Here is a 23,840-nt window from a genome sequence, read left to right as displayed (position 1 = left end):
ATTGAAAAGCTGTATGGAGGACCTGGTAGGGGAAGATCAGACGGCATTTCTTAAAAGCTGCTCCTCCATGAATAACACTGATTTTTAACATATCTTGGCCAAGAGAGATAAGATCCCTGGGCTAGTGGTTGGGCTGGATGCTGAGTAGGCCTTTGACAGGCTGAGGCAGACTTTTTTGTTCGCAGTCCTGGACAGATACGGCATACTACCTCAATGTAGTTACAGGGTTAAGGCTCTTTATGCCCGCCACAGGCCAGAATCCTAACGAATGATGATCTTCTGATTTTTTTTTCTCTCCAAACAGAAGGGGACTAGGCAGGGATGTCCGCTATCATCTTTGCTTTTTGACCTAACGAGGTGCTGGCTCAAAGGATCCGTGCGGATCCTTGTACATGAGGATTTAGGGCGGGAGGCAAGGTAATGTCATCTCATTATATGCTGATTACGTTTTGCTTTTCTTGGCTAATCCTTTTGGGGCAATGGCCAGGTACAAAGTTAATTATAACAAATCTGAGGCTTTTCCAATTGGCACTGGTACTCAGAGAGGGATACCGGCATGTTTTTAACTCCTTTAAGAGAGCTGCCTCTTACATCAAGTATCTGGGAATATGCGTTCCTCAATGGATGAGTGATCTGTACTGACTCAATTATGCTCCCATTGGACAGGTCATTTTATATCCTGGTCAAGCAGCATTAATGTTGTTAAAATGAATGTTTTACCATGTTTAATCTTCTTGTTTAATTAAGCATTTCCCTTATTCTCTTCCAGGAAGCTTTATTGTAAATGTTAATAGCATACGTCTTGGGTTTCTTTGGTACAATAAGCCTGCATGCATTAAGTTGCAAACTGTGTGTAGACCCAAGGAAGCTGGAGGTATGGCTTTCCGGAATTTGCAGCTATATTATTGGGCAACTCACCTGGAGGGGGAGTATGCATGGCAACATAGGGCTAAGAAGGGTCTCTGGTATCTTCTAGAAACAGAACATAGCTGGGGATATAGAATATGCTTCTTTACTTCTACAGGCCTCCCCATTCACCCACCCTACATGTAAGATTTAAAATATACCTAGTGTGTGTAAGTATGTTCCTAATTTTAAGAGATACTCGAGCATACCTACTTCACATATCTTTACTGGCTTTAACACATGTATGTAAGTGGATTTTAAAACATGCTTGCATGAGGGATCTTCCCAGTGTTTCCAGTTAGTCCACCAGTTTGCCCATTCTAACTTGAGGTCATTCAGACCCATCTGGTTCTTCATCTTGCACTCCCCCCAGTTAATCCAGACTCTTCATCCTGTTGTGTAAGCCCAAAAATGTGAGATCTGCAGACTTGCTCCTCATTAGGAGCAGCAGTAAAGTTACAGGGTTAACAAGCAGGTGCAAGCTGCGGCCTCCAGTTTTAAAATATGTAGTTTTGCGCGTAACTGCTGACTCTGCCCCTTTTCTGCCACCACAATCACCCCCCCCTTTTTTTTTTAAACTCATGCTCATGTATATCTGCTTGCAAATAACGGCTTTTAAAATGCTTATTCCCTATACGTACCCGGAGCACTCCAGACTGCTGGGTTTTGCCTCCCTTCCAGCAGATGAAAAACTTGAAGAGCACCCCCTCTTAGTGCGGTGTGCTACCTGCGTCTCTTCAGTATTTCTCTGTCTCCAGCAGATGAAGGTGGCAGAAATTGCAGTCCTAAATTCAAATTTCTAATAAAAAAAAAAAAGGGGGGGGTGGCAGAATAGGGGCAGAGTTAAGGGTGGAGCCAGTGGTCATGGGAGGAGGCGCAATGGTCCATCAATCGCCTGGAAACAAGGGTATTGCACTTGGTGTTGCAGAGATTTCGTCCTCTCATCCACCATTGGGCAGTACGAGTCTTGTCGGACAATGCGACAATGGTGCCCTACATCAACCGTCAAAGCAGCACAAAGAGTCGTCAGGTAGCCTTAGAAGTGGAAAAGCTGATGGCCTGGGCGGAACGACATCTAACCCGGTTGACAGCCTCTCACATAGCCAGGGTCGACAACATGCAAGGGGACTTTCTAAGTCATCAATGTCTGGACCCCGGATAGTGGGAGTTGTCCTTGGAAGCAATGATGCTCATCTCTTGTCAGTGGGGCACTCCCTACTTGGACTTAAGAACATAAGAAATTGCCATGCTGGGTCAGACCAAGGGTCCATCAAGCCCAGCATCCTGTTTCCAACAGAGGCCAAAACCAGGCCACAAGAACCTGGCAATTACCCAAACACTAAGAAGAACCCATGCTACTGATGCAATTAATAGCAGTGGCTATTCCCTAAGTATAATTGATTAATAGCCATTAATGGACTTCTCCAAGAACTTATCCAAACCTTTTTTGAACCCAGCTACACTAACTGCACTAACCACCTCCTCTGGCAACAAATTCCAGAGCTTTATTGTGCGTTGAGTGAAAAAGAGTTTTCTCCGATTAGTCTTAAATGTGTTATTTGCTAACTTCATGGAATGCCCCCTAGTCCTTCTATTATTCGAAAGTGTAAATAACCGAGTCACATCTACTCGTTCAAGACCTCTCATGATCTTAAAGACCTCTATCATATCCCCCCTCAGCCGTCTCTTCTCCAAGCTGAACAGCCCTAACCTCTTCAGCCTTTCTCTGAGTCGCCTTGATGGCGACTCAGAGAAATGCAAAGGCACAGCGCTTCTTCAGTCGCAGAAGGGAACATGGGGCGGAAGGCGTAGATGCCCTAGTCCTTGCTTGGCTCCGTGACGTTCTGCTCTACGTGTTTCCTCCATGGCCTCTCATGGTCAAGATTCTGAGAAGAATAGAGACTCACCCAGGGACGGTTATCCTTGTAGCTCCGGAGTGGCCCCAGAGACCATGGTTTGCGGACCTAGTCAACCTGGCTGTGGATTGTCCTCTGCGCCTAAGTCATCTTCCAAACCTGCTACATCAGGGTCCTGTATTTTTCAATCAGGTGGATCGCTTTTTTATCCCAGGGCAAGCAGGATGGTAGTCCTCACATATCGGTGACGTCACCGGATGGAGCCCTATCACGGAAAACTTTCTGTCAAAGTTTCTAGAAACTTTTTTGACTGACACACTGAGCATGCCCAGCATGCCATGATCCCTCAAGCCACAGGGGTCTCCCTTCTGTCTCTTTTTTTTCCACACTGCAGTTTGCCTTGCAGTTAGGGAGCTCTGTGAGAATCCTCACACAATTTTCCTCATGGAAAAAATATTTAAAATTCCTCAGAAAAATATCCCCTCATAGGGGTCTCCCATCTAAATATATTTTTCTTCGATTCGGTGAGTAAAATAATCATTTTTGCGGTCGATACCACTCTCACCATTCCTCGGTGTCTGCAGGCCGTTGACTGTTGTTGGGCCTCATCCTTTGCTATTATGGCAACAGGTTTTAGTGCAAGGGCACTCCGGGCATTTTCTATGTCGATAACCGACCCTCATAACGTTTGTGTCATATGCCTTGGCTCTGCACACGATGTCTCTTCTTGTTCTAAGTGTGCTGAAATGACACCGAAAGGTAAGCGGGCTCGCCTAGAAAAGATGGAAATCCTGTTTAAAATTCAGTTGATTCCATCGACATCTACACAATCGTCACCGGCAGGGGTATCGAAAAAAGTAATCATAAAAACCCGCCGGGAACATGAAGGCAGTGGTGACCGCCCGTCACAGACTCCATCGAAGTCATCGACTAAATCTACCTCTGCGCTGGGGAAAGACAGGGCCGAGCACCGTGAAAAATATTGGTACTGACGGGAATCCATGCCCGGTGCCAGCACTGACACCACAGCGGCTTTGATGGCCATCGAAACGCTTGCGAAGAGGACACGTTTAGAGGAGCCGAGTACACCCTCTATACAGGAACATCCAAGGCAATCCCCACCGATATTGGTGCCAGGTACTGTGCCCCCACAGGGACCTGTGGAGGAGCCAGTTCAGCCTAGCCTGCCACCCTCTGTAGCTGCTCTGTCCTCATCAGCTCTCAGGGCGGAACTGGACGGTTTTATCTGCCAGGCAGTCATCGATGCCCTTCGTGATCTACAATCACCGGTGCCGGCCCCCATACCGACACTGAATCCATTGATGTTCGCACCGTTCCTTACCAGACTGGATACTCTGATCGGTGCCCTACCAATACAACCTTGTCCACCAGTGCCGAAGCAACCTGTGCAGCTTCCGAAGGACCCAATTCCTATTCCTGGGTCTTTGGATGAAGAAGGCACTGACTCCGGTCCACAGTCACCGATGCCTGGACCATCAGGGCTCTCTGGACCGAGAAGCCTGTGATTTCCCTCGATGCTGTCGGTGCCACAACCATTACCATCGATGCCACCGAAACATTCATCGAAGGATCCATTGGTGCCTTTACGTCCTACAACACCAGCTTCCTTCCTCATCCAAGACCTCAACCAGAGACCTTCTCAGATACCTGGGAGGACGTAGACACTGACTGTTCTACAGAAGATATTTTGTCAGAACCCTCTCCTCCAGAGGAAAGGAAAAAGTCCCCACCTGAAGACCTCTCCTTTGCAAATTTCATAAGGGAAATGTCAGACACAATACCTTTCAATCTAATTACAGAGGAGGATACAAGGCACAGGACATTGGAGGCACTTCAATTTGTGGATGCTCCAAAGGCAATCGTGACTATTCCAGTACACGAAGTACTGGTGGAGCTGCAGCATCGACTTTGGGAACATCCCTGCACTGTTCCTCCAGTGAACAGAAGCTACTTACTTGGTTCAGCACATACCCGTTTTCCAGAAACCACAACTACCACATCAGTTGGTGGTTGTGGAGTCAGCACAAAAGAAGTCAAGGATACTTCGTCCACATTCAGCAACACCTCCTGACAAGGATCAAAAGTTCATGGACGTTTTAGGATGTAAAATGTTTCAGGGTTCAATGCTGCTGTCAAGAATTGCCTCATACCAACTCTACATGACACGATACCAAAGGAACCTTTGGAAACAGGTTCAGGAAGTAGCAGAAACTCTTCCTCAACAACACCAGGACACTCTCAATGCATTGTACATAAGGGCCTTGAAGCTGGAAAGCACAAAGTCCATGCGGCTTACAATTCCTTCGAAACAGCCTCTCGTATATTGGCAACGGGAATCAGTGCCAGGAGATGGGCATGGTTAAAAGCCTCAGACCTCAGGCCTGAAGTTCAGGACAAACTGGCTGACTTACCTTGCACCGGCGAAAACTTATGTGGTGATAAAGTACAAAACGCAGTGGCTTAGCTAGAAGATCACAATGAAACCCTGTGTCAACTATCGATCACTACAGAGGTTGCTTCTTCTGCCAGACGCTCATCTAGAAAAGACACCAAAAAGCCATTTTATCGCCCACACAGGTATTACCCACCTGCTCCTTGTGGCAGAACAACTAGGCCACCTCAGAGAGGACATCCTCGGCAACCTAAACCATCCAGACCTCAACCTCCTCCACTAGCAGGTCAAGCATCTGGATTTTGAGGAAATTCCAGAGAACAGCAGCACCTCCAAAAATTCAAATCTAAATTTACCAGTGGGAGGTCAGTTCATCACTTTACAACCAATTGGATCAACATCACCACAGACCAATGGGTTATTTCTATTATAAACTTTCTCACGGTACCCCAGGATTCACCGCCCAACCCACTGTGGATACACAAAGATCACACAACTCTTCTAGAGTCAGAATTATCCATTCTTCTGGGCGCCAGGGCAGTTGAACCTGTTCCCCGACCTCAGCAGGGCAGAGGATTCTACTCCTGCTATTTCCTCATTCCAAAGAAAACAGGAGGCCTTCGCCCCATCTTAGACCTCCGCAATCTCAACAAATTTCTACGAAAAGAAAAATTCAGGATGGTGTCCTTAGGCACCTTACTTCCACTTCTACAAACAGGAGATTGGCTCTTTTCTCTGGATCTTCAAGACACTTATGCTCACATTTCAATCTTCCCACCTCACCACAAATATCTGCATTTCCTAGTGGGACACCAACATTTCAGTACCAGGTCCTGACTTATGGACTTGCCTCGGCACACCGTGTATTTACAAAGTGCCTAGCAGTGGCTGCAGTCCATCTTCGCAAGAAAAGCATTCATGTCTTTCCTTGCGTGGACTGATCCATGATACTACAGGAATGAAAATTAGCAGGTAAGAACCAATTTTCCTTTGCTTGTGCGTAACAAACATGCGTACTTGGGCATTTTAGTGTGAGCAATGTGGTTTTTTTTGGTTTTTTTTTAAATCTACCCCACTGTTTTTGGTAGTAGTCTGCTCAGCCAGAAGGATCTCTGAGATCCAGACCCTATCATGTAGAGATCCCTACTTGATATTCCCCAAGGACAGGGTGAATATCCGCCCGATACCATCCTTTTTACCAAAGTTAGTATCAAAATTCCATGTCAGCCAGGAGATTAACCTGCCAGCCTTTGGGAAAATGGAAGGAGAAAGGGAGTTTAACAGGCTTCATTCCTTGGATGTCTGAAGGTCCCTACTGCGATATCTATCTGAAGGTGACAAATGCATTCAGAAAATCAGATAGACTTTTTGTTCTGTTGGCAGAACAAATAAGGGGGCAGGCCACATCAAAGGTGTCCATTGCTAGATGGATTAAGGGTGAAATTGCAACAGCATATATTGGCTAAGGTAAACAAGTGCCACCCAGATTGTGCCCACAGTCAACAAGGATCCAGGCAGCCTCATGGGCTGAGGTCAGGGCAGCTACCCCACAGGATATCTGCAGGGTGGCGACATAAGTCTCATCCTGCCTGAATTGGGCATTGCTCAGGTATATCCCATCAGTATGGATTAGTCTGCAGGGTGAAGAGGAAAGTGAAATTTTCCAATCCAGACCAATCCACAATCATCCTTCCCTCCCCCAAACACACAAAAAAAAGCGGGGGTTCAAGACAGAGAAACCTCACAGAAGTGGGTAACAAGAAAAAGGTGAGATCCCCCTAGAGGACTGCCTGACTGCATGTTCCAGAGGCTGACCTCTCCCCCCAAAAAAAAAAAAGTGGGGGAGAGGGGAATGTGTGGATGGAGGAAGGCATATTGAGAAAAAAAAAAAAGACAGCCTGTTCAATAGTTTGAATAGGGCAGCCCCCTTTGTCATTTCTTTGTTGTTTGGTTGGTGATTTTCTAGGGAACATATTTTATTTATTTAATTTTTTTGTTACTCTGGCCTCAAGGCCAAAAAAAAAATACCGTATATAGAAATTGAGCAAGGAAGGGAAAGAGTGTATAACTATAGAAATTGAAGCAGGAGACTACTGGTGAACACACCCAGCTCTTCCAGAATATGTGGCAATTGATATATAAGAATATGAATAAGTTTTCTCCCTCCACTTGTCCAGCAAGGACATCCCATCAGTATGGACTGGCCTGGTAGGACTAAAGAAAAGTAAATAGTTAATAAGAATTTCACCATTTGTAAAATGATACATTTTATATTTTTATAAAGAAAATCCCTATAGGCTATTAATTTTCTTTTACCTCTCTTTGAAATTTCCAGGCCTGCGTGTCCATGAATATTTGTATTTTCAAGTGCTGAGTCCAGGAGATATACGCTATATCTTCACAACTACCCCTGCCAAAGACTTTGGGGGAATATTTGTAAGTACAGGATAGAGTTCAGACTCTCTCACATGATATTCCATAACACTTGGGGCCAGATCTTAAAATCTATGCGCGGGCGTAAATTTGTTCGCTCAACCCAGCGCGAACAAATTTACGCCCGATTTTATAACATGTGCGCATGTTATAAACTCCGGGCTTGGCGCACGCAAGGGGGTGCACACGTGCACCTTGCGTGCACCTTGCCTGAGGGGAGCCCCGATGGCTTTTCCTGTTCTGCTCGGAGCGGAACAGGGAAAGCCGTTCTGAAATCGGAGCGGCCTCGGAGGGAACTTTTTTTTGGCCCACCCCCCAGTCCTAACTAAATTGTCCCCCCTACCTTTATTTCAAAAGTTACTCCTGCCGGCTCGCCATACCCCAGCACAGGCCGCTGTGCCGGAGGATTCGGCCCCAGACCCGCCCCTTTTTCGAAGCCCCGGGACATACGCACGTCCCGGGGCTTGTGCGCGCCGCCGAGCCTATGCAAAATAGGCTCGGCGCACGCAGGGGCAGATTTTCTCGGGTTATGCGCGTAGCCTTTGAAAATCTGCCCCTATGTGTTTGGTTATTAGAACTGCAGCAGATATTTGAAAGTCAGTTGTTAGTCTTATACTTAACTGTGGTAGGTTTTTTTGTTTTGGGTTTTTTTTTTTTTCCTCCCCTGCTACCTACAGACTTCCAGAAATTTGTCTGAGATTTGTCAGTACTTTTCTTGGAGATCTGTAGGTTTTGCAGGAGTCTGGAATACATTAAATAAGATCTAAGGAGCTGAAAATTCTGGACATGCTGGTAAAGCACAGTGGAATAAGGGAAAACAAATGCTGAATTTTCCCATAAATTGCTGGAGACTTGAGATTATGAATATGGTTTCTGTACTTTTGTCTCATCTGGTTTTAATTCAGGGATCTATAATGCAGGAATGGGAAGAAGTCTGTCTGTGCCCTAGATCTGAGCAGGAAGAGCGGCCTAGTTGAGACCGTCTACCTTAGGAGCCACACCACATATCTGAGAGAAGTATGAAACTGGGGAGGGTAAAGAATAGGATGAGGTGAGAAGGGGAAAATAGGGAATAAAAATTCAGGAAGTGGGGAGAGAGAAGGGGTGGTTGCTCAGCATTTTCTGGTAGAGGTGATAATGGTAGAAATTACTGTGCAGGGACTGGGACTCCCTGCCCACATTTAGATGCCAATAACGAGGTAAATTGAAAGAATTGTGACGAGTCCTCCAGTGGTACAAGCAGTGTAGATCTGTAGTGGTCTTGCAGCCACTTACCTTTCTTGGTAAGATGACCTTTAACACATTCATATAGTTTCTGTGAGACCAGGGAAAAAGAAAGGAGTTCTGTGAAATTAGGCAGATGCTAAAGGTATTTTAATCAGAAAAAAAAATCTGCCTAAGATTTTCTTACAGATGCCAGATTACTCCAGAAAATAGGGCAGACTCTTGCTATGCTGTATCATATTCCTGATGAATACCCTTCTTTTAAAGAATATTCTTACATGGTTCAGAGGGGAGGGTTATGTGGTAGAAAATGCCTGAATTTGAACAGAAGGTTTTTTTTCTGAAGATCTGACAATACAGTCATACTCCTAGATACCATTGAAGTTCCTACTCTGTTAAGAACATAAGATATCAATCTGAAAAAAAAACTCTGCAAACGTCCCAAATGTAAGTAGAGAAAGGTGGAACAACTGATACAAAAATAAGGATATACCACAGAGTCTCAGAATTTACAGAACAATCAAGACGCACTGGGTTTAAATGACCATCATAATAGGCATCATCGTGAGCGAGTCCACTTTATAACTCAGCCTTATATATAATCATAGGTTATAAGGCTAATCACCAGATCCCATATCTCAAAACTGAATATACTCCAAGAAATAATTTTTTTAAAGAAATTTTTGTTGCTAGTAAAATAATAATTACCACTTTTAAAACATTTAGTGTATAGCCACTTATCTGAATATATTGTAGTATAGTGTTGACTACATCCAACAAATTTCAATGTTGAAACATCTCCGGAAGGAATAAGATCATATTAAATCAGTTGTTGTGCAACATGCCGAATATTCATTGTGGATAAACCCCACCAATGCCCGACATGGAACTGTGTTTTGGGGACATAGTCCTTCTTCAAAGGGCAGATAAGTGCATTTGTAATCAAAAAATATGTTAGAATATCACCAAAAAAGTGAAAAATGCAGTTACCGAGGGACAACACACTTACTTAATTCAGGTGAGCATGTAAAGCATACGAATGGTATTCGTTTCCAGCATTGTAACCGGAAACCAAAAAAGCCAAACTTTTAAAAGACCAAAAATGTCAATCAAATAAATAATGTTGAAAAAAGTGCATCTCAACAAAACAATCTGGAGTCCGATGTCAAATCAATAATAAAATTGTGATGAAATTGCAAAGATTGAATAGCAGAAATTGTAGAAATTAGAGAGTACCACTCAACAGAGATATTAAGTCCGTGAGGTTGAATACTGTTTAAACGGAAAATCCATTGCTGTTCTCTTATATTCAAGAGTTCAGTGGTCAGATGGCTCAAGGCCAAGGTCATCGGAGGAGGACTCATGGTCTATCAATCTGTTGGAGACGAGGGCTGTTCAGTTAGTGTTGCTTTCATTTTGGCTATTGTTGCATGGTTGAGCAGTGCAAATCTTGTTAGACAATGCAGTGATGTGGCTTATATCAAGCGTCAGGGGAGAACAAAAAGCTGAATGGTCTCGCAAGAGGCTCAGGAATTGTTATGCTGGGTGAAGCTACACCTGGCAGTTCTAGTGGCGTCTCACCTTGCCAGGTTGAACAACATTCAAGCAGAATTTCTCAGTCAGCAGAGACTAGATCCCAGAGAATAGGAGCTGGCAGAGGGAGCTATGATTCTCATTCAGGACAGATAGGGGGTACCCCACATGGATTTGCTGGCATTGAGCCAGAACACCAAGGCGTCCAGATTTTTCAGCCATAGGTGGGAGTATGTAGCAGAAGGACTAGATGCTCTGGTCCTGCCATGACTGCTGGGGATTTTTCTGTATGTTCTCTCCATGGCCATTGGTGGGCAGAATAAGGCGAATAGAGTGACATCTGGGTGACACAATTCTTGTGGCTCCAGACTACATCCTTGGCTTATATTAGAGTTTGGAGAGTATTCGAGATACAGTGTCTGCAGCAGAGTGTACAGCCTACCCAGGTGTCAGTCTCGTATATTCTGACATTCTTGCAAGGAGGTCTGATGAAGGGTCTGGTTTTTAATTTCCTTCGGGTGCAGGTGGCAGCCTTCGGCAGTCTCAGTGATAAGGTGCAAGGAGTTTCTGTGGCTTCAAATCCAATTCTAGTTCGTTTTCTTCGGGGGGGGAGAAGCGAAGCATTTATAGCCTCAGGTGAAAAAGTTGTGTCCTTCCTGGAACCTTAATCTGGTTCTGCGTGTACTTTGTGGAGCTCCCTTGAACCTTTGAAGAGGGCGTGTCTAAAAGATCTAACCCTGAAGGTCTTTTTGGTAGTTATTTATTCTGACAGAACGATTTCAGAATTTCAGGCGTTATCATGTAGAGACTCCTTGCTGCATATTTTGGAAGAGGTTGTGTCATTGTGCATGGTGCCTTCTTTTCTGCCAGAAGTTGTGCCTACCTTTCATCTCAGACAGTGAAATTCCCCACATTTCCAAACTTGGATTCATCTACATCTCATGTGAATGAGCTTCATTTGTTGGATTTGCGTCAAGCTTTGTTGAGGTATCTTAAGGTTATGGAGATTGGACCACCTTTTTTTGCTTTAGAGTGGATCAAAGAAAGGGAGTAAGACTTCCAAGGGCTACTGTTTGAGAGGTAGCTGAAGGAAGTGATTGGATCGGCTTGTATTTGCAAGGGTAGACCAGTGCCTGAGGGCCTGCAGGCTTATTCTATTCAGGCACAGGCAACTTCGTGGGCTGAATGTCAAGGTGACATTATCCATAAGAATATGTCTAGTGGACGTGGACATCGCTGCACACTTTCGCCAGACATTACCGGCTGGATGTCCGGGCTCAGGATTCAGGGGAGAGTGTGTTGCGAATGGGGCGTTCACATTCCTGCCCAGTTTAGGGGAACTTGGAAACATCCCAGGCATCTGGACTGATCTGGGGTATGAAGAAGAAAGGAAAATTGGTACTTACCTGCTAATTTCTGTTCCTGGAATACAACAGATCAGTCCAGAGACCCACCCATTTCTGAGAAGCCCACACTTATTTTCGGTGTGCACATAGTGCAGCGTGAATTGCTGATCGGAAGGTTCTATTTATGTTGGTTGGAACAGGGCTCCAGTTTAAAGGATCTTCACCTCTCTGCTGCTCAGCCTAAAAGAGGGTGAGGGTTCCAAATTACAAGTTTCAAGTTTATTGTGGTTATACTTAATCTCATCTTGGCTTGGGTACAGATCATACTGAGGGACTGCAAGTGGCACACTAGGTTAAGCAGCAGCGTCAGTAAAGCTTTTCTTTTGTCTCAATATGCTGGTAGGGAGGCAAAACCCAGGCATCTGGACTTACCTGTGCTATTCCAGAAACGAAAATTAGCAGGTAAGAACCAATTTTCCTTTATGCTCTGAAATTGTACATGCATGTGTAAAACTTATCGACAATTCATTAGCATACATTGTAGCAATTTTCAAAAGCCTACTTATGCACTTTGATGGCAACTTTAAAACAAGTGTGTGGGCATCCATTCGCTGAAATTTGTGTACGTATGATTTAAAATACACCTACTGTGTGTAAGTGTGCTCCAGTTTTAAGCCATTACTCAAGCAAATGGACTTTGCATATCTTCCTTAGGACTTTGTCAACTTCAATATGCACAGGTAAGCGGATTTTAAAACATTGCTCACACAAAGGACATTTCCAGTTTTACCAAATAGTCCTCCAGTTAGCCCAGTCTATTTCAAGATCATCCAGACCCCTCTGGTTCTTCAGCCTGCACTCCCCCCAGTTGACTCAGACTCTCGCCCTATCATGTTAGGTTTAAAAAGTGATTTCTGCAGACTTGAACCTCATCAGGAGCAGCAGTAAATATACGTGGCTAACAAACCGCTGCAGCCTCCAGTTTTAAAAAACTGTTGCAATACCCTGCCCCTTTTTCACCCCCTCCCCCCTTATTTTTAGCTGGTGCATGCGCATTTAGACACAGTTTAGTAGCTTTTTAAATCCATGTCGCTGACGCGTGGCCCACATACTTGCATATATGGACCTTTTAGCATGAGCAACACTTCTAAAATTGGGCCCTTGAAGTGCATTTTACGTGCGTAAATCCCGGTTTTAATCACGTAAATCCTCTTGGAAATTACCCCCATTGTGTTTTATGCATGTCTGTCTGCTTTTTTTTTTTTTTTTTTAACTCCCGATGTATTACGGTAGCTTACTAAATCAGAAGTAAAAAACTGGGTTTGTTTGTTTTTTAAGCACGAGTAAAGAAAATGTGCACTGAACTTCAGCTCGCATTTTTTACTCTCATCTTGTTATATCAAGGCCTGAGGGAGGACAGTAAATGGCTTTTACGTGCATGAAACACTTTGAAAGTTGTTCTCTTTAGGGATTGCTTTAGGAACTTCCTATTAACATTGGAGGTGATTTTTAATATTGTTTGTTTTTTCTTTCATGAAAAATGACTGACCCAGTGGTTGGCACCTGATTATGGGCAGGACCTTGGACATCTCATTCTTTGGGCTAGCCAGGTCTGAGAGCCATTGTAGTAAAATCACTCATTCTCTGAAATGGAAAGGGGGAGCAGACCTGCATTTCCCTGCAACACTCTGGTGGTTGCACATGAGCAGTATTACAGTCCAGAGAGGCTTTTGGTCCTCTCAGCTTTCAAAGAGTATGCACCAAGATGAGAGGAGGTACTGAAAGAAATAAAGGAGACAGGAGAAACCTGAGAGTTCCCTGTACGTACCCGGATCAGTCCAGACTCCTGGATTTTGCTTCCCCTCCAGCAGATGGAGACAGAGAAGTTTTTATAAACTCTGCCCTGTACCCTGAGGTGCAACCCACAGTCCGTCAGTATTCCTCTGTCTCCAGCAGATGGTGGAGGTGCAAAACCCACAGTCTGTTCTGATTAGTTAGTGTAAAAAAGGAAAAAAGTATTGGGCTGATAGAAAGTTAGTCAGCAAGGGTTTGTTTTCCTTACTATTAAAGTTAGCTTCTATAAAAAAAAAAAAATCGAATTACACAGAAATCGGAGGGCCGGTTTCTTCAGCCGCCCAGAGAGTTGTGAGGTCCTGAGGGGACCATTCTCTCTGCTGTTGCAGGCAGCTGGTAGGGGGTCGAGGCCCTATTACCAGGGGAATCTACCTCTGGGGGTGATACCGGGGAGCCTGGCTCACTCCCTCCAAAAGGCGCAGGACCAAAGGACATCTTCACTGCCACTTCGCTGGTAAACAAAAAAAAAAAAAAAAGCTGTTTTCCTTTGTCACGCCGACTCTCCCTTCCCTGCTTGCTATCACTGGTCGGGTCGCTGTTAGTTTCGCCGCGTTTAGGTGCTTTTTCTCGGCGGTTTGTGATGCCTTGGAGCTCAGCCTGCTGCACAACGGTCTTTGCTCAGCTTGCCTCCCCGGGGGGGGGGGGGGACCTTCCGTTTCAGGCCGGGAAGGGCGGCCCGGGTTGCGGAGGGCTCCATCGGGGCCGGCTGTTTCGTGGTCTGCTTTAGCTGCTCCGTTCCTGCTGAGTGCGGGAACAGACGACATTTTGAGCACAGGCAGAGATGCCACGAGGGCCATGATGAGGGAGGGGATTTTACCTCCCACCCTTTCTCCACAACAAAGACCAGCCGGAGGTGGTGAACCTGCAGTTCCAGACTCTTCAGCTCGGAGGATAGCCCTGAGGGGGTCTTTGGATGACTCCTCCTCATCTTCCTTTTCTTCGGAATTCATTTTATTGGTGCATAAGGCCTTTAAGGCCAAAATGTCTGGCAAGAAGCAGGCTGAGGAGAAATTTCCCATTTTAAATACTGGCAAGTCTGCTTGAAAGAGGGCCAGGTCCAGCTCCAGGTCCAAGGGGGACCGGGACAAGGCCAAAGGTGACTCAGGTCCTGCTAAGCCTAAGAGGCCATTAAGGGCTACTGCGTAGCTCTCGGATTCAGATTCCTCAGAGGACCAGGACTTGCAGCCCAATCCCCCGACGGGGGTGGATGCGGATCCGCAGCCGGACGCAGCCGGCGGCTCCCAGGTTGTGGAGGGGGACGACTCCTTCAGAAAGGAGGAGCTGGGGTCGCTTACCCAGTGATTTTGGGGGAGCTAGGGCTCGAGGTGCTGCCAGAGGAGACTAAGCTGGGGGCCATGGATCCAGTTTTGTTGGGTCTGAGGGGCCCCACTACCTCATTTCATTTCTCGGCAACGGATTTGCTCTTCCGAGAATGGGATACCCCGGATCTTGGCCTGAAGGTAAGTAAGGCTATGGATAAGCTATATCCTCTGCCAGAGGAGGCTTTGGAGCTGCTTCGAGTTCCCAAGGTGGATGCAGCGGTGTCGGCGGTCACCAAAAAGACCACCATCCCGATGACGGCCCTTAAGGACCTACAGGTTAGGAAGTTAGAACTTCAGCTCAAGAAAATCTTCAAGGTTTCCGCTTTGGGGGTCCGGGCGGCCATGTACCTCAACTTCTCCTTAAGAGTGGGCCTCCGCTGGGTTCAGCAACTGCATGCCAATGAAGGTCTTTCGGAGGGTGAGGCTCTCCAAGCAGGACGGCTGGAAGCGGCGATTGCTTATAGTGTGGATGCACTGCATGATTTGCTGCGGACTTCGGCCAGATCCATGCTGTCAGCGGTGTCGGCACGCAGACTCCTGTGGTTGAGAAATTGGTCAGCGGACGTCTCGTCCAAGGCTCAACTTGGCTCGTTGCTTTTTAAGGGCAAGTTGCTTTTTGGTAAGCAATTGGAGGACATGATACAGTCCCTGGGCGAGAATAAGGTACATAGGTTGCCGGAGGATCGACCTAGGTCCAGGGGCGCCTTTTCTGCTCGGTCTCGTTTCCTGGGAAATCGGAAATTTCGTCCGCCCTGCCTTCCGCCAAGGTTCCAACAGGCAGCAGTCATGGTCTCAGTCCTTTCGTGGCCAATGGTTCGGTAGACCCGGTACTTCTCAGTCTGCCCCTGGAGTCAAATCTTCACAATGAGATGCGGCTGGCTCATTCTTCGGAGTTGGTCGTGGGGGGCAGGCTGTCCCTTTTTTATGAGGAATGGGCCAGGCTGACGTCGGACCAGTGGGTCCTCACTGTGATAAGTCAAGGTTATGCATTAGATTTTGTACGCCGTCCTCTGGACAAGTTTCTAGTCTCTCCATGTGCGTATAAGGAAAAATGGATAGCAGTACAAGAGACGTTGCGACAGCTCCTGGAGTTGGGGGGCCATTAATCCAGTTCCAGCGGCGGAACAGAGAAGAGGCTGCTATTCCATCTATTTCATGGTACCCAAAAAGGAGGGGACTTTCTGGCCCATCCTGGATCTTAAAAGAGTCAACATAGGCCTTCGGGTGTCTTGTTTTCGCATGGAGACTCTTGAGGTCTGTGATTGCCTTCGTAAGAAAGGGAGAGTTCCTGGCGGCACTGGATCGGATGGAGGCATATAGGCATCCAAAAAGCCTACCAGCGGTTCCTACGGTTTTTCATCCTGGGTCGTCATTACCAATTTCAGGTTCTGCCGTTAGGCCTCACCACGGCTCCCAGAGCTTTCACCAAGATCATGGTGGTGGTGGCAGCACAGCGTCGCAGGGAAGGTTTGTTGGTGCATCCTTATCTGGACGACTATTTAATTCGGGCCAAATCCAAAGTTCTTTGTCATGTGGCGGTTTGCCAAGTGCTGCAGCTCCTGAGGTCGCTCGGTTGGGTGATCAACTTGGCCAAGAGTCACCTGGTCCCCTCACAGTCCTTGGAATTTCTGGGGGTGCTATTCGACACCCAGCAAGGGAAAGTTTTCCTTACCACGGACCGCATTACCAAGCTGCAGGGTCAAGTTCGGGATTTGTTGGTCAAACATCCTCCCAGAGTGTGGGATTACCTGCGAGTTCTGGGATTGAAGACTTCCACTCTGGAGCTGGTGCCGTGGGCCTTTGCGCACATGCATCCTTTAAACAGCTTTGCTTTCCCGGTGGAGTCTGGTCTCTGAGCAGTTTCACCTGCCCCTACCACTCCCGGAGTCGACGAGGTCCAGTCTAGAGTTGTGGCTTCTCTCGGACAAAATGAGGAGTTACCTTGGAAATGCCTGAGTGGATGGTGGTGACTACAGATGCCAGTCTCTACGGCTGGGGAGTGGTTTGTCTACAGAAGTCCGTGCAGGGACATTGGTCTCCGCAAGAGTCTCAGTGGTCCATCAACCGGCTGGAGACCAGAGCAGTCATCTTGGCCTTACAGGCATTCCTTCCTCTGCTCCAAGGGAAATCTATCCTGGTACTGTCCAACAATGCGACTACGGTGGCATATATCAATCGCCAAGGAGAGGCCAGAAGTCTACCGGTGGCGGAGGAAGCTCAGCTGCTGATAAGCTGGGCGGAACAGCATCAGACCCGCATTGCGGCATCCCACATAGCGGGCGTTGAAAACGTTCAGGTGGACTTTCTCAGTTGGAACAGTCTCGAGCCTGGAGAGTGGGAATTGGTGGATGAGGCCTTTCAGCTCATTTGCAGCAAGTGGGGCTTGCCCAGCCTAGTTCTGATGGCGACGTTTTAGAATGCCAAGGCCCCGCAATTCTTCAGTCGGTGCAGAGAGACAGGGGCCAAAGGAGTGGATGCTCTAGTGCTTCCCTGGCCGATCGACATGTTGCTGTATGTGTCCTCGCCGTGGCCTCTGATCGGAAAAATACTTCGGCAAATAGAACTTCATCCGGTGAAGGTGATTCTAGTAGCTCCAGAGTGACTGAGTCATCCATGGTTTGTGGACCCGCTCAACCTAGCCGTTGCGGACCCGCTACGTCTGCGGGGCATCCCTGCTCTTCTTCATCAAGGACCCATCTGTTTGGAAGAGGCGGATCACTTTTGTCTAGCGGCATGGCTTTTGAGAGGTGCTGTTTGAAAAACAAGGGGTATTCGGACACGGTGGTCGCTACCCTCTTAAGGTCACGCGAACCTTCCATGGCTTTAGCTTATGTCCGGGTTTGGAAGGTGTTTGAAGCCTGGTGTGTAGAATGTGAGATGGTCCCAATTCGGGCGTCGCTGTCTGACATTTTTGGTTTTCTGCAGTCTGGTCTAGCAAAAGGCTTGTCGTGTAGTTCTCTAAAGGTGCAGGTGGCAGCTCTTGGTTGTTTACGGGGTACCATTCAAGGAGTGGCATTAGCGGCGCATCCGGATGTGGCTTGTTTCCTTTGGGGGGCGAAGCACTTGCGGCCTCCGATCTGACATCCTTGTCCTTTGTGGAATCTGAATTTAGTCCTCATGGCTCTGTATGCTCCGCCTTTTGAGCCTTTGAAGAGGGCAACATTGAAAGATCTCACTTTGAAGGTGATATTTCTGGTAGCTATTTCCTCGGCTCGAAGAATGTTGGAGCTTCAGGCGTTGTCTTGCAGGGAGCTTTTCCTGCGGATTTCGGAGTCGGGAATTTCCTTAAGAACGGTCCCATCTTTTCTTCCAAAGGTAATCTCTTCCTTTCACTTGAATCAGTCAGTAGAGCTCCCATCCTTTCTGGATTTGGATCGTTTGGATTCCTTCGCAAGAGACTTGCAGTAGTTGGATGTTCGTAGAGCCCTTACTGAGATACCTGGAGGTCACAAACTAATTTCGTTTTGCAAGACCATCTCTGTGCTGTGGAGTGGTCCAAAGAGAGGTAATATGGCTTCAAAAACCACGATAGCCTGCTGGCTGAAGGAGGCTATAAGCTCAGCTTACTTGCTGCGTGGTAGACCCTTACCGGTGGGTGTTTGGGGGTCTCGTGAGACAGTTTAGAGTTTAAAGTTATTATATGTTATTAGATGGGTTTTGATCCATTCTGCTTTGTTAATGAGAAATACTGAAGGACTGTGGGCAGAGTTTGTAAAAACTTCTCTGTCTCCATCTGCTGGAGGGGAGACAAAATTCAGGAGTCTGGACTGATCCATGGTACTACAGGTACAAAAATTATCAGGTAAGAACTAATTTTCCTTTACTCAATGTATCTAGCCTCTGAATCACAATCTCCACAGCACTTCCCTGAACAGTTTTCCACTCTACTGACTAGCATTGCCTAGCCCTATAGGATTGGTAGGATAGAGGCTTTGTGGAGTTGGGTTGATCCTGGTAGGTGCTAAGGGGCAAAACAAAACGTTTGTCCTTCTGATGCATTAGCAGAACTGGTTATTGCAATTACACTGCACAAGATGACAACTGTACATAAGAATTGGGATGTAAAGCAGTCTGATATGTTCTACACATTGAAATTCAACGTATTTGCTCTCTAGTATCAGTTACCCTGCCTTGACCTCATAGAATGTTCTGTTGCATTTTTTTCAGAACACTAGATATGATCAGATACACTTGGTCCCTGCAGACCCCCCTGAGGCATGTGAAGAGCTAAGTAATGGAGTCTTCATTCAGGATCAGATTGCTTTGGTGGAGCGTGGGTAAGCCCAAGAGGTGTTTAAACAAGAATAGGAAGGAATCCAGCTCCATTTATTATTTTGTTTATAAATAACTGTTTAGTCTCATTCTGGTCAGTAATTCAGTACTAATTATCATCATAGCCAGAAGTAAAATGAGCAATATAGCAATTCCTTCTTTTTATGGTGGGTAATAGTATGTTTACAGATTAACAAAATACATCCTTAAGGATCAGACTGAAAGGTTTGTGAACCTTCAGGTACTGCCTAGTTTGTCCTGTTCATGAATATAACCAAGAATAGCATGCAGACTCTTTTTTTTTTTTATTATGAAGTGTCACTAGCAGTGCTTTACTTTGCTGTCCAAAGAGAGAGGAGAAGCTTTCAGCACTACCTTAATTCGGCAGCGGTCCACTAGCAGCAAACTTTTTGTATTCCATTCTTAACTAGTATTAGCCATGTGCTGAATTGCCTTTTAAGTTTTTTTTTATTTAATTTATAAAATTTATATTCTGCTATTTCAGGAAAAACCCACAGAACAGAACATTACTAAAAACATAAAACAAATATGTAAAACAAACACCAATAAGTAATCCATAAAACACAAGAATAAGAAATCCTAGATTTGGTGTATGTAATCATTAGCTTCGAACAAAAATAATTTTTTTTCTCCTATCAGTATTTCCTCCACAAATTCTCCTGGCATTTTGTATGCCAGAAAACCCCTTCAGTTACCAAATGGGTGGTTGGCCCACAGACAATTCAGGAAGATTACCAAAAGCAAAAATTGAATGTTGTAATAGTGAAAATGACTTTGTACAGTGTCAGACTTTAGGCACAGGGATTAATGTAGCGTGTCCTTTCTCAAGTTCTGTTGCATTCTCAAATGGAAATGTTTGCAAGCCTCTTGGGATTATTTGTGTGGAACAAATAATTCCCAGACTTGGGATTATTGTTTTTCTTTAGTGTGTGTTAAACAAATTTTTTATTTGTGAGAACTTTTAAACTACTGATGGGAAACTCTTTAGAGGTTAAACCTACATTGAGATTTTGTATTGCCCAGTTTTCCTCTTTGCTGGCATGAATTTTGACCCATGAAAGTTTTTTTGGTGGGTCAAACTAATGCTGTGAGAGAGTATATTGGTGAGCAGTTTATAGATGTTTTGGTTTGAGTGGTCGTTTTTAGAGAGAAATTATTTTTTCTCACTCTTGCTATGTGTATTTCCTCTTCATCCGGGCCAGCCAGCTCACATCAGTGGGTTGTGCACTCTAACCAGCAGGTGGAGATGGAGAACAGTGACTCGCTGATGTCCCTCTCATATAGCTCATCACAGACATCAGCCAGCCAGTATTTCTCCATCTCTAGTAGGTGGTGGACATGCAACCTTGCTTGTGGACTTCGGCCTGCCAGGATTGAACAGGCTGTTCTGACCTCCTGTGGTAATAGCTTTTGCTCCCTCCCTCGGTTGAGTGTCTGGCAGTATAGAACGGGCATGAGGTGAAGGCGGGTGTCCTACCCCTCCTCCTGACAGAGGGAGAATGCCTGTAGGGAGAGTGCCGGTAGGGAAAGGGAGCCTTGGGCTCAGCCCTATTAATTTGTCTCTTCTCCTTCTGTTGTGTCCTCTTCTCCTCTACCTGCTCCCTGCCCTGGTTTCTCTGTTGTTATGCTGCAGATTTTACCCAATTTCAGCATGACAAAGTTTAAAAAAAAAAAAAGAGCCTGCAGCAGCAATGATCATGCACTGAGGAGGGGCAGAATTAAGAGGCCACGTCAGGCCACATTGCGAGCAGGGGCCAGAGTAATAGTTGTTGCTGGCGGAGGATCCGTGGCAGCTCCCTCTGCTCATGGGGCTTCTGTGGCAGGATCTGGTATTTCACAAGAGTCCGGATCGGGTTTTGTCTTATGGTTTGGCCCTTGAGAGGGCTCAATTGTTGAACTGGGGATATTCTGGTCCCGTGGTGGAAAAACTTCTTGCAAGCATGAACATTTTCCACCTCTTTGGCCAATATCTGGGTCTGGCAGGAATTTGAATATTGGTGTCAGGACCACTCTTGTCTTCCTGCTTCAGCGTCTATTCCTTTGATCTTGGAGATTTTACAGAAAGGTCTGAGTAAAGGTTTAGCCTTGAACATGCTCAAGATGTAAGTGGCTGCCATAGCGTGTTATTGGGGACACATACAGGGGAGGCCCCTCTCTTCACATCCAGATGTGTTTAGATTTCTAAGGGATGTGAAGCACCTTAGACTCCCCTTGCATTTCCAAGTGCCTTTGTGGGATTTGAATATGGTTCTCCATTTTGGCGGATCTGACCTTTCGTCCTCTGCAGGGTATTTCTTTGTGGTGGTTGACCCTGAAGACTGTGTTTCTGGTCGCTATTTGTTCGGCAAGGCAGATTTCAGAGTTGCGAGCCTTGTCGTGTAGAGAACCCTTTTTAGTTATTATGCCAGATAGGATACAGTTGAGGACAGTACCTGCCTTTCTTCCGAAGGTGGGATTTGGATGGACAGGAATTCAGGAAATTGTGGTTATTGGTTGTGTGCTGGCATTTATTGAGTTATCTGGAGGTTACTAATGTATTTTGTAAAATGGATTGGCTCTTTCTCCTTCACCAAGGAGTAAAGAAGGGGGATGCGGCCTCTCTTGCCACAGTGGCTCGGTGGATTAAGGAAGTGGTGACAGCGGCCTGTTTTGATGCCAGGAAACCTCTTCCGAAGCAGATAAGAACACATTCGACCCGGGCGCAGGTGGTTTCCTGGGCAGAATTGCATTTTCTTCATTAGCTGTTTTTTGTCTGACACTATTTGATGACTGTTGCTGTTTTTGTATTCTATGTATGTCAGCAATAAAAACTACAAATTAAAAAAAAAAGAATTGTATTTTCTTTCTCCAGTAGAGATCTGTAGAGCAGCAACATGGTTTTCCTTGCATACTTTTGCCAGATACTATCTGTTACATTTGGATGCATGGGAGGATTCAGCCTTTGCCAGGGCAGTGCTGCTTGGGCCTCAGGCAGCCTCCCACCCTTCTGGGGAGTAGCTTTGGTACATCCCACTGGAGGGGACTGGCTTGCCCAGATGAAGAGGGAGGTTAAATTCTTCTTACCTGATAATTTCCTTTCCTCTAAGTAGGGCAAGCGAATCCACCATCCTGCCCTGGGCTGCCATGAGGCAGTTGACTTTCTTCTGTTGTGTGAGATCTTTATTAAGGAACATATTGTAAACCGAGGAACTCAGATGTGCATGGACTTGCACTGTATCTGGTGAGTTTTGTACTACAATATTTGTTTTACAGTTTTCCTATGAGACTATTGTTGGCGGAGCTGAGTCCAGTGTTTCCATTATGTTTAAAAAAAAATAAATTTTGCATTATTTAATTTTTATTTTGAATAGTGATTATTGGTAGGATGCAATAATGTATAGGTGGTTGAGTGTCCACAGTTGGCTTTTGAAGAAAAATACTGGCTGGCTGATGTCTGTGATGAGGTATATGAGAGGGACATCAGTGAGTCATTGTTCTCTGTCTCCACCTGCTGGTTGGAGTGCACAATTCACTGCTGTGGACTGGCTTGCCCTACTTCAAGGAAAGGAAATTATCAGGTAAGAAATAATTTCACTGTACTTTAGATTCTGCTGTTTTAATACGATTATGAACTGTAAAAATATATTTCCATATGTCTGTAAATTGTACTGAGCAACAAAACAGCCCAGATATCAAATGCCATAACAAAGGCTGGACTTCTCCTTTCTCTCTTGACATAGCAATGAGCACAATAAAGAGCCATCCAAAGTGACTGCACCTGTCCAAAAAGCAGAAAAATGACAGGCGAGGAGGTTTTTGTCTAAAAAGGAAGGCCTCTTAATTTAGCTCTTAAAATGCAGAATTAAGGTTGCTGTAATTTCTGGATACCTCTGTTGTACAGAAATTTAATTTAAAATTCTTGCTTTTCTTATGTAAAGAAACAAATGTCTTGGCCTGCTCTAGATCCCCTGTCTTAGGGATTCCATTCTGATGCACTAAGAACTCTGAGATAGTGAGAGTAAGTCTTAGACAATCATGCTGCCAGCTTAAAGGATCACGGAAGAGAAGCTAAGATTGGGCATATGTGTCTTAGTATTGGGGGAGGGAGGCACAGGGAAACCAAGCATTTCAATTTTTATTTGTGCTGGCATCTGAAAATGGTAGCAATTTTAGGGTGTGAATAGATGTGGAAAGTGAGCCTCCTCTTAAGAAACAGTCTCTTTTCATATTAGAATACAAATTAAATGAGGAATAGTGAATTAGTGAACAAGAACATTTTGCTTGCTTTCTCTCTCTTCTCCCCTCATCACTGTTCCTTTTTTTGGTTGCTGATCCTAGGGGTTGCTCTTTTCTGTCCAAAACCCGCATCATCCAGGAGCATGGAGGACGGGCAGTGATAATTGCTGACAGTGCATATGATAACGACAGCTCCTATGTGGAAATGATCCAGGACGACACAAGAAGAACAGCAGAGATTCCAGCCCTCTTTCTCTTGGGCAGAGATGGGTATAAACTTTAGATTTTATTCACATGGAATTTTGTTTTTGTGATTTAATCACAAGATCAAAACCACTGAAGACCATTTTGGCTGGATACATGGCTTGCCATGATATCCATGACTTCTAGAATATTCTATAACTTGACTCACATCCAGGTCACTGTGACACCAGTGAGACTTCAC

General features: G+C 45.5%; 1 protein-coding gene across 1 annotated transcript in view; it reads left to right on the top strand.

Annotated features, from left to right (window-relative positions):
* Positions 1 to 23,840, top strand: part of PRADC1 (protease associated domain containing 1) — a 38,380-nt gene that overhangs the window by 6,029 nt on the left and 8,511 nt on the right. Inside the window, exons 3-5 of the mRNA XM_029594650.1 lie at positions 7,511 to 7,611; positions 19,055 to 19,164; positions 23,498 to 23,665. Of these exons, the coding sequence (XP_029450510.1) occupies positions 7,511 to 7,611; positions 19,055 to 19,164; positions 23,498 to 23,665 (379 nt within the window). The remainder of the gene's footprint in view (positions 1 to 7,510; positions 7,612 to 19,054; positions 19,165 to 23,497; positions 23,666 to 23,840) is intronic.

Source organism: Rhinatrema bivittatum, chromosome 1, assembly GCF_901001135.1.
Source record: "Rhinatrema bivittatum chromosome 1, aRhiBiv1.1, whole genome shotgun sequence".
NCBI classification, from domain to species: domain Eukaryota; kingdom Metazoa; phylum Chordata; class Amphibia; order Gymnophiona; family Rhinatrematidae; genus Rhinatrema; species Rhinatrema bivittatum.
Note: the sequence above shows the minus strand (reverse complement) of the source record. Positions and strands in the feature narration are given on the sequence as shown.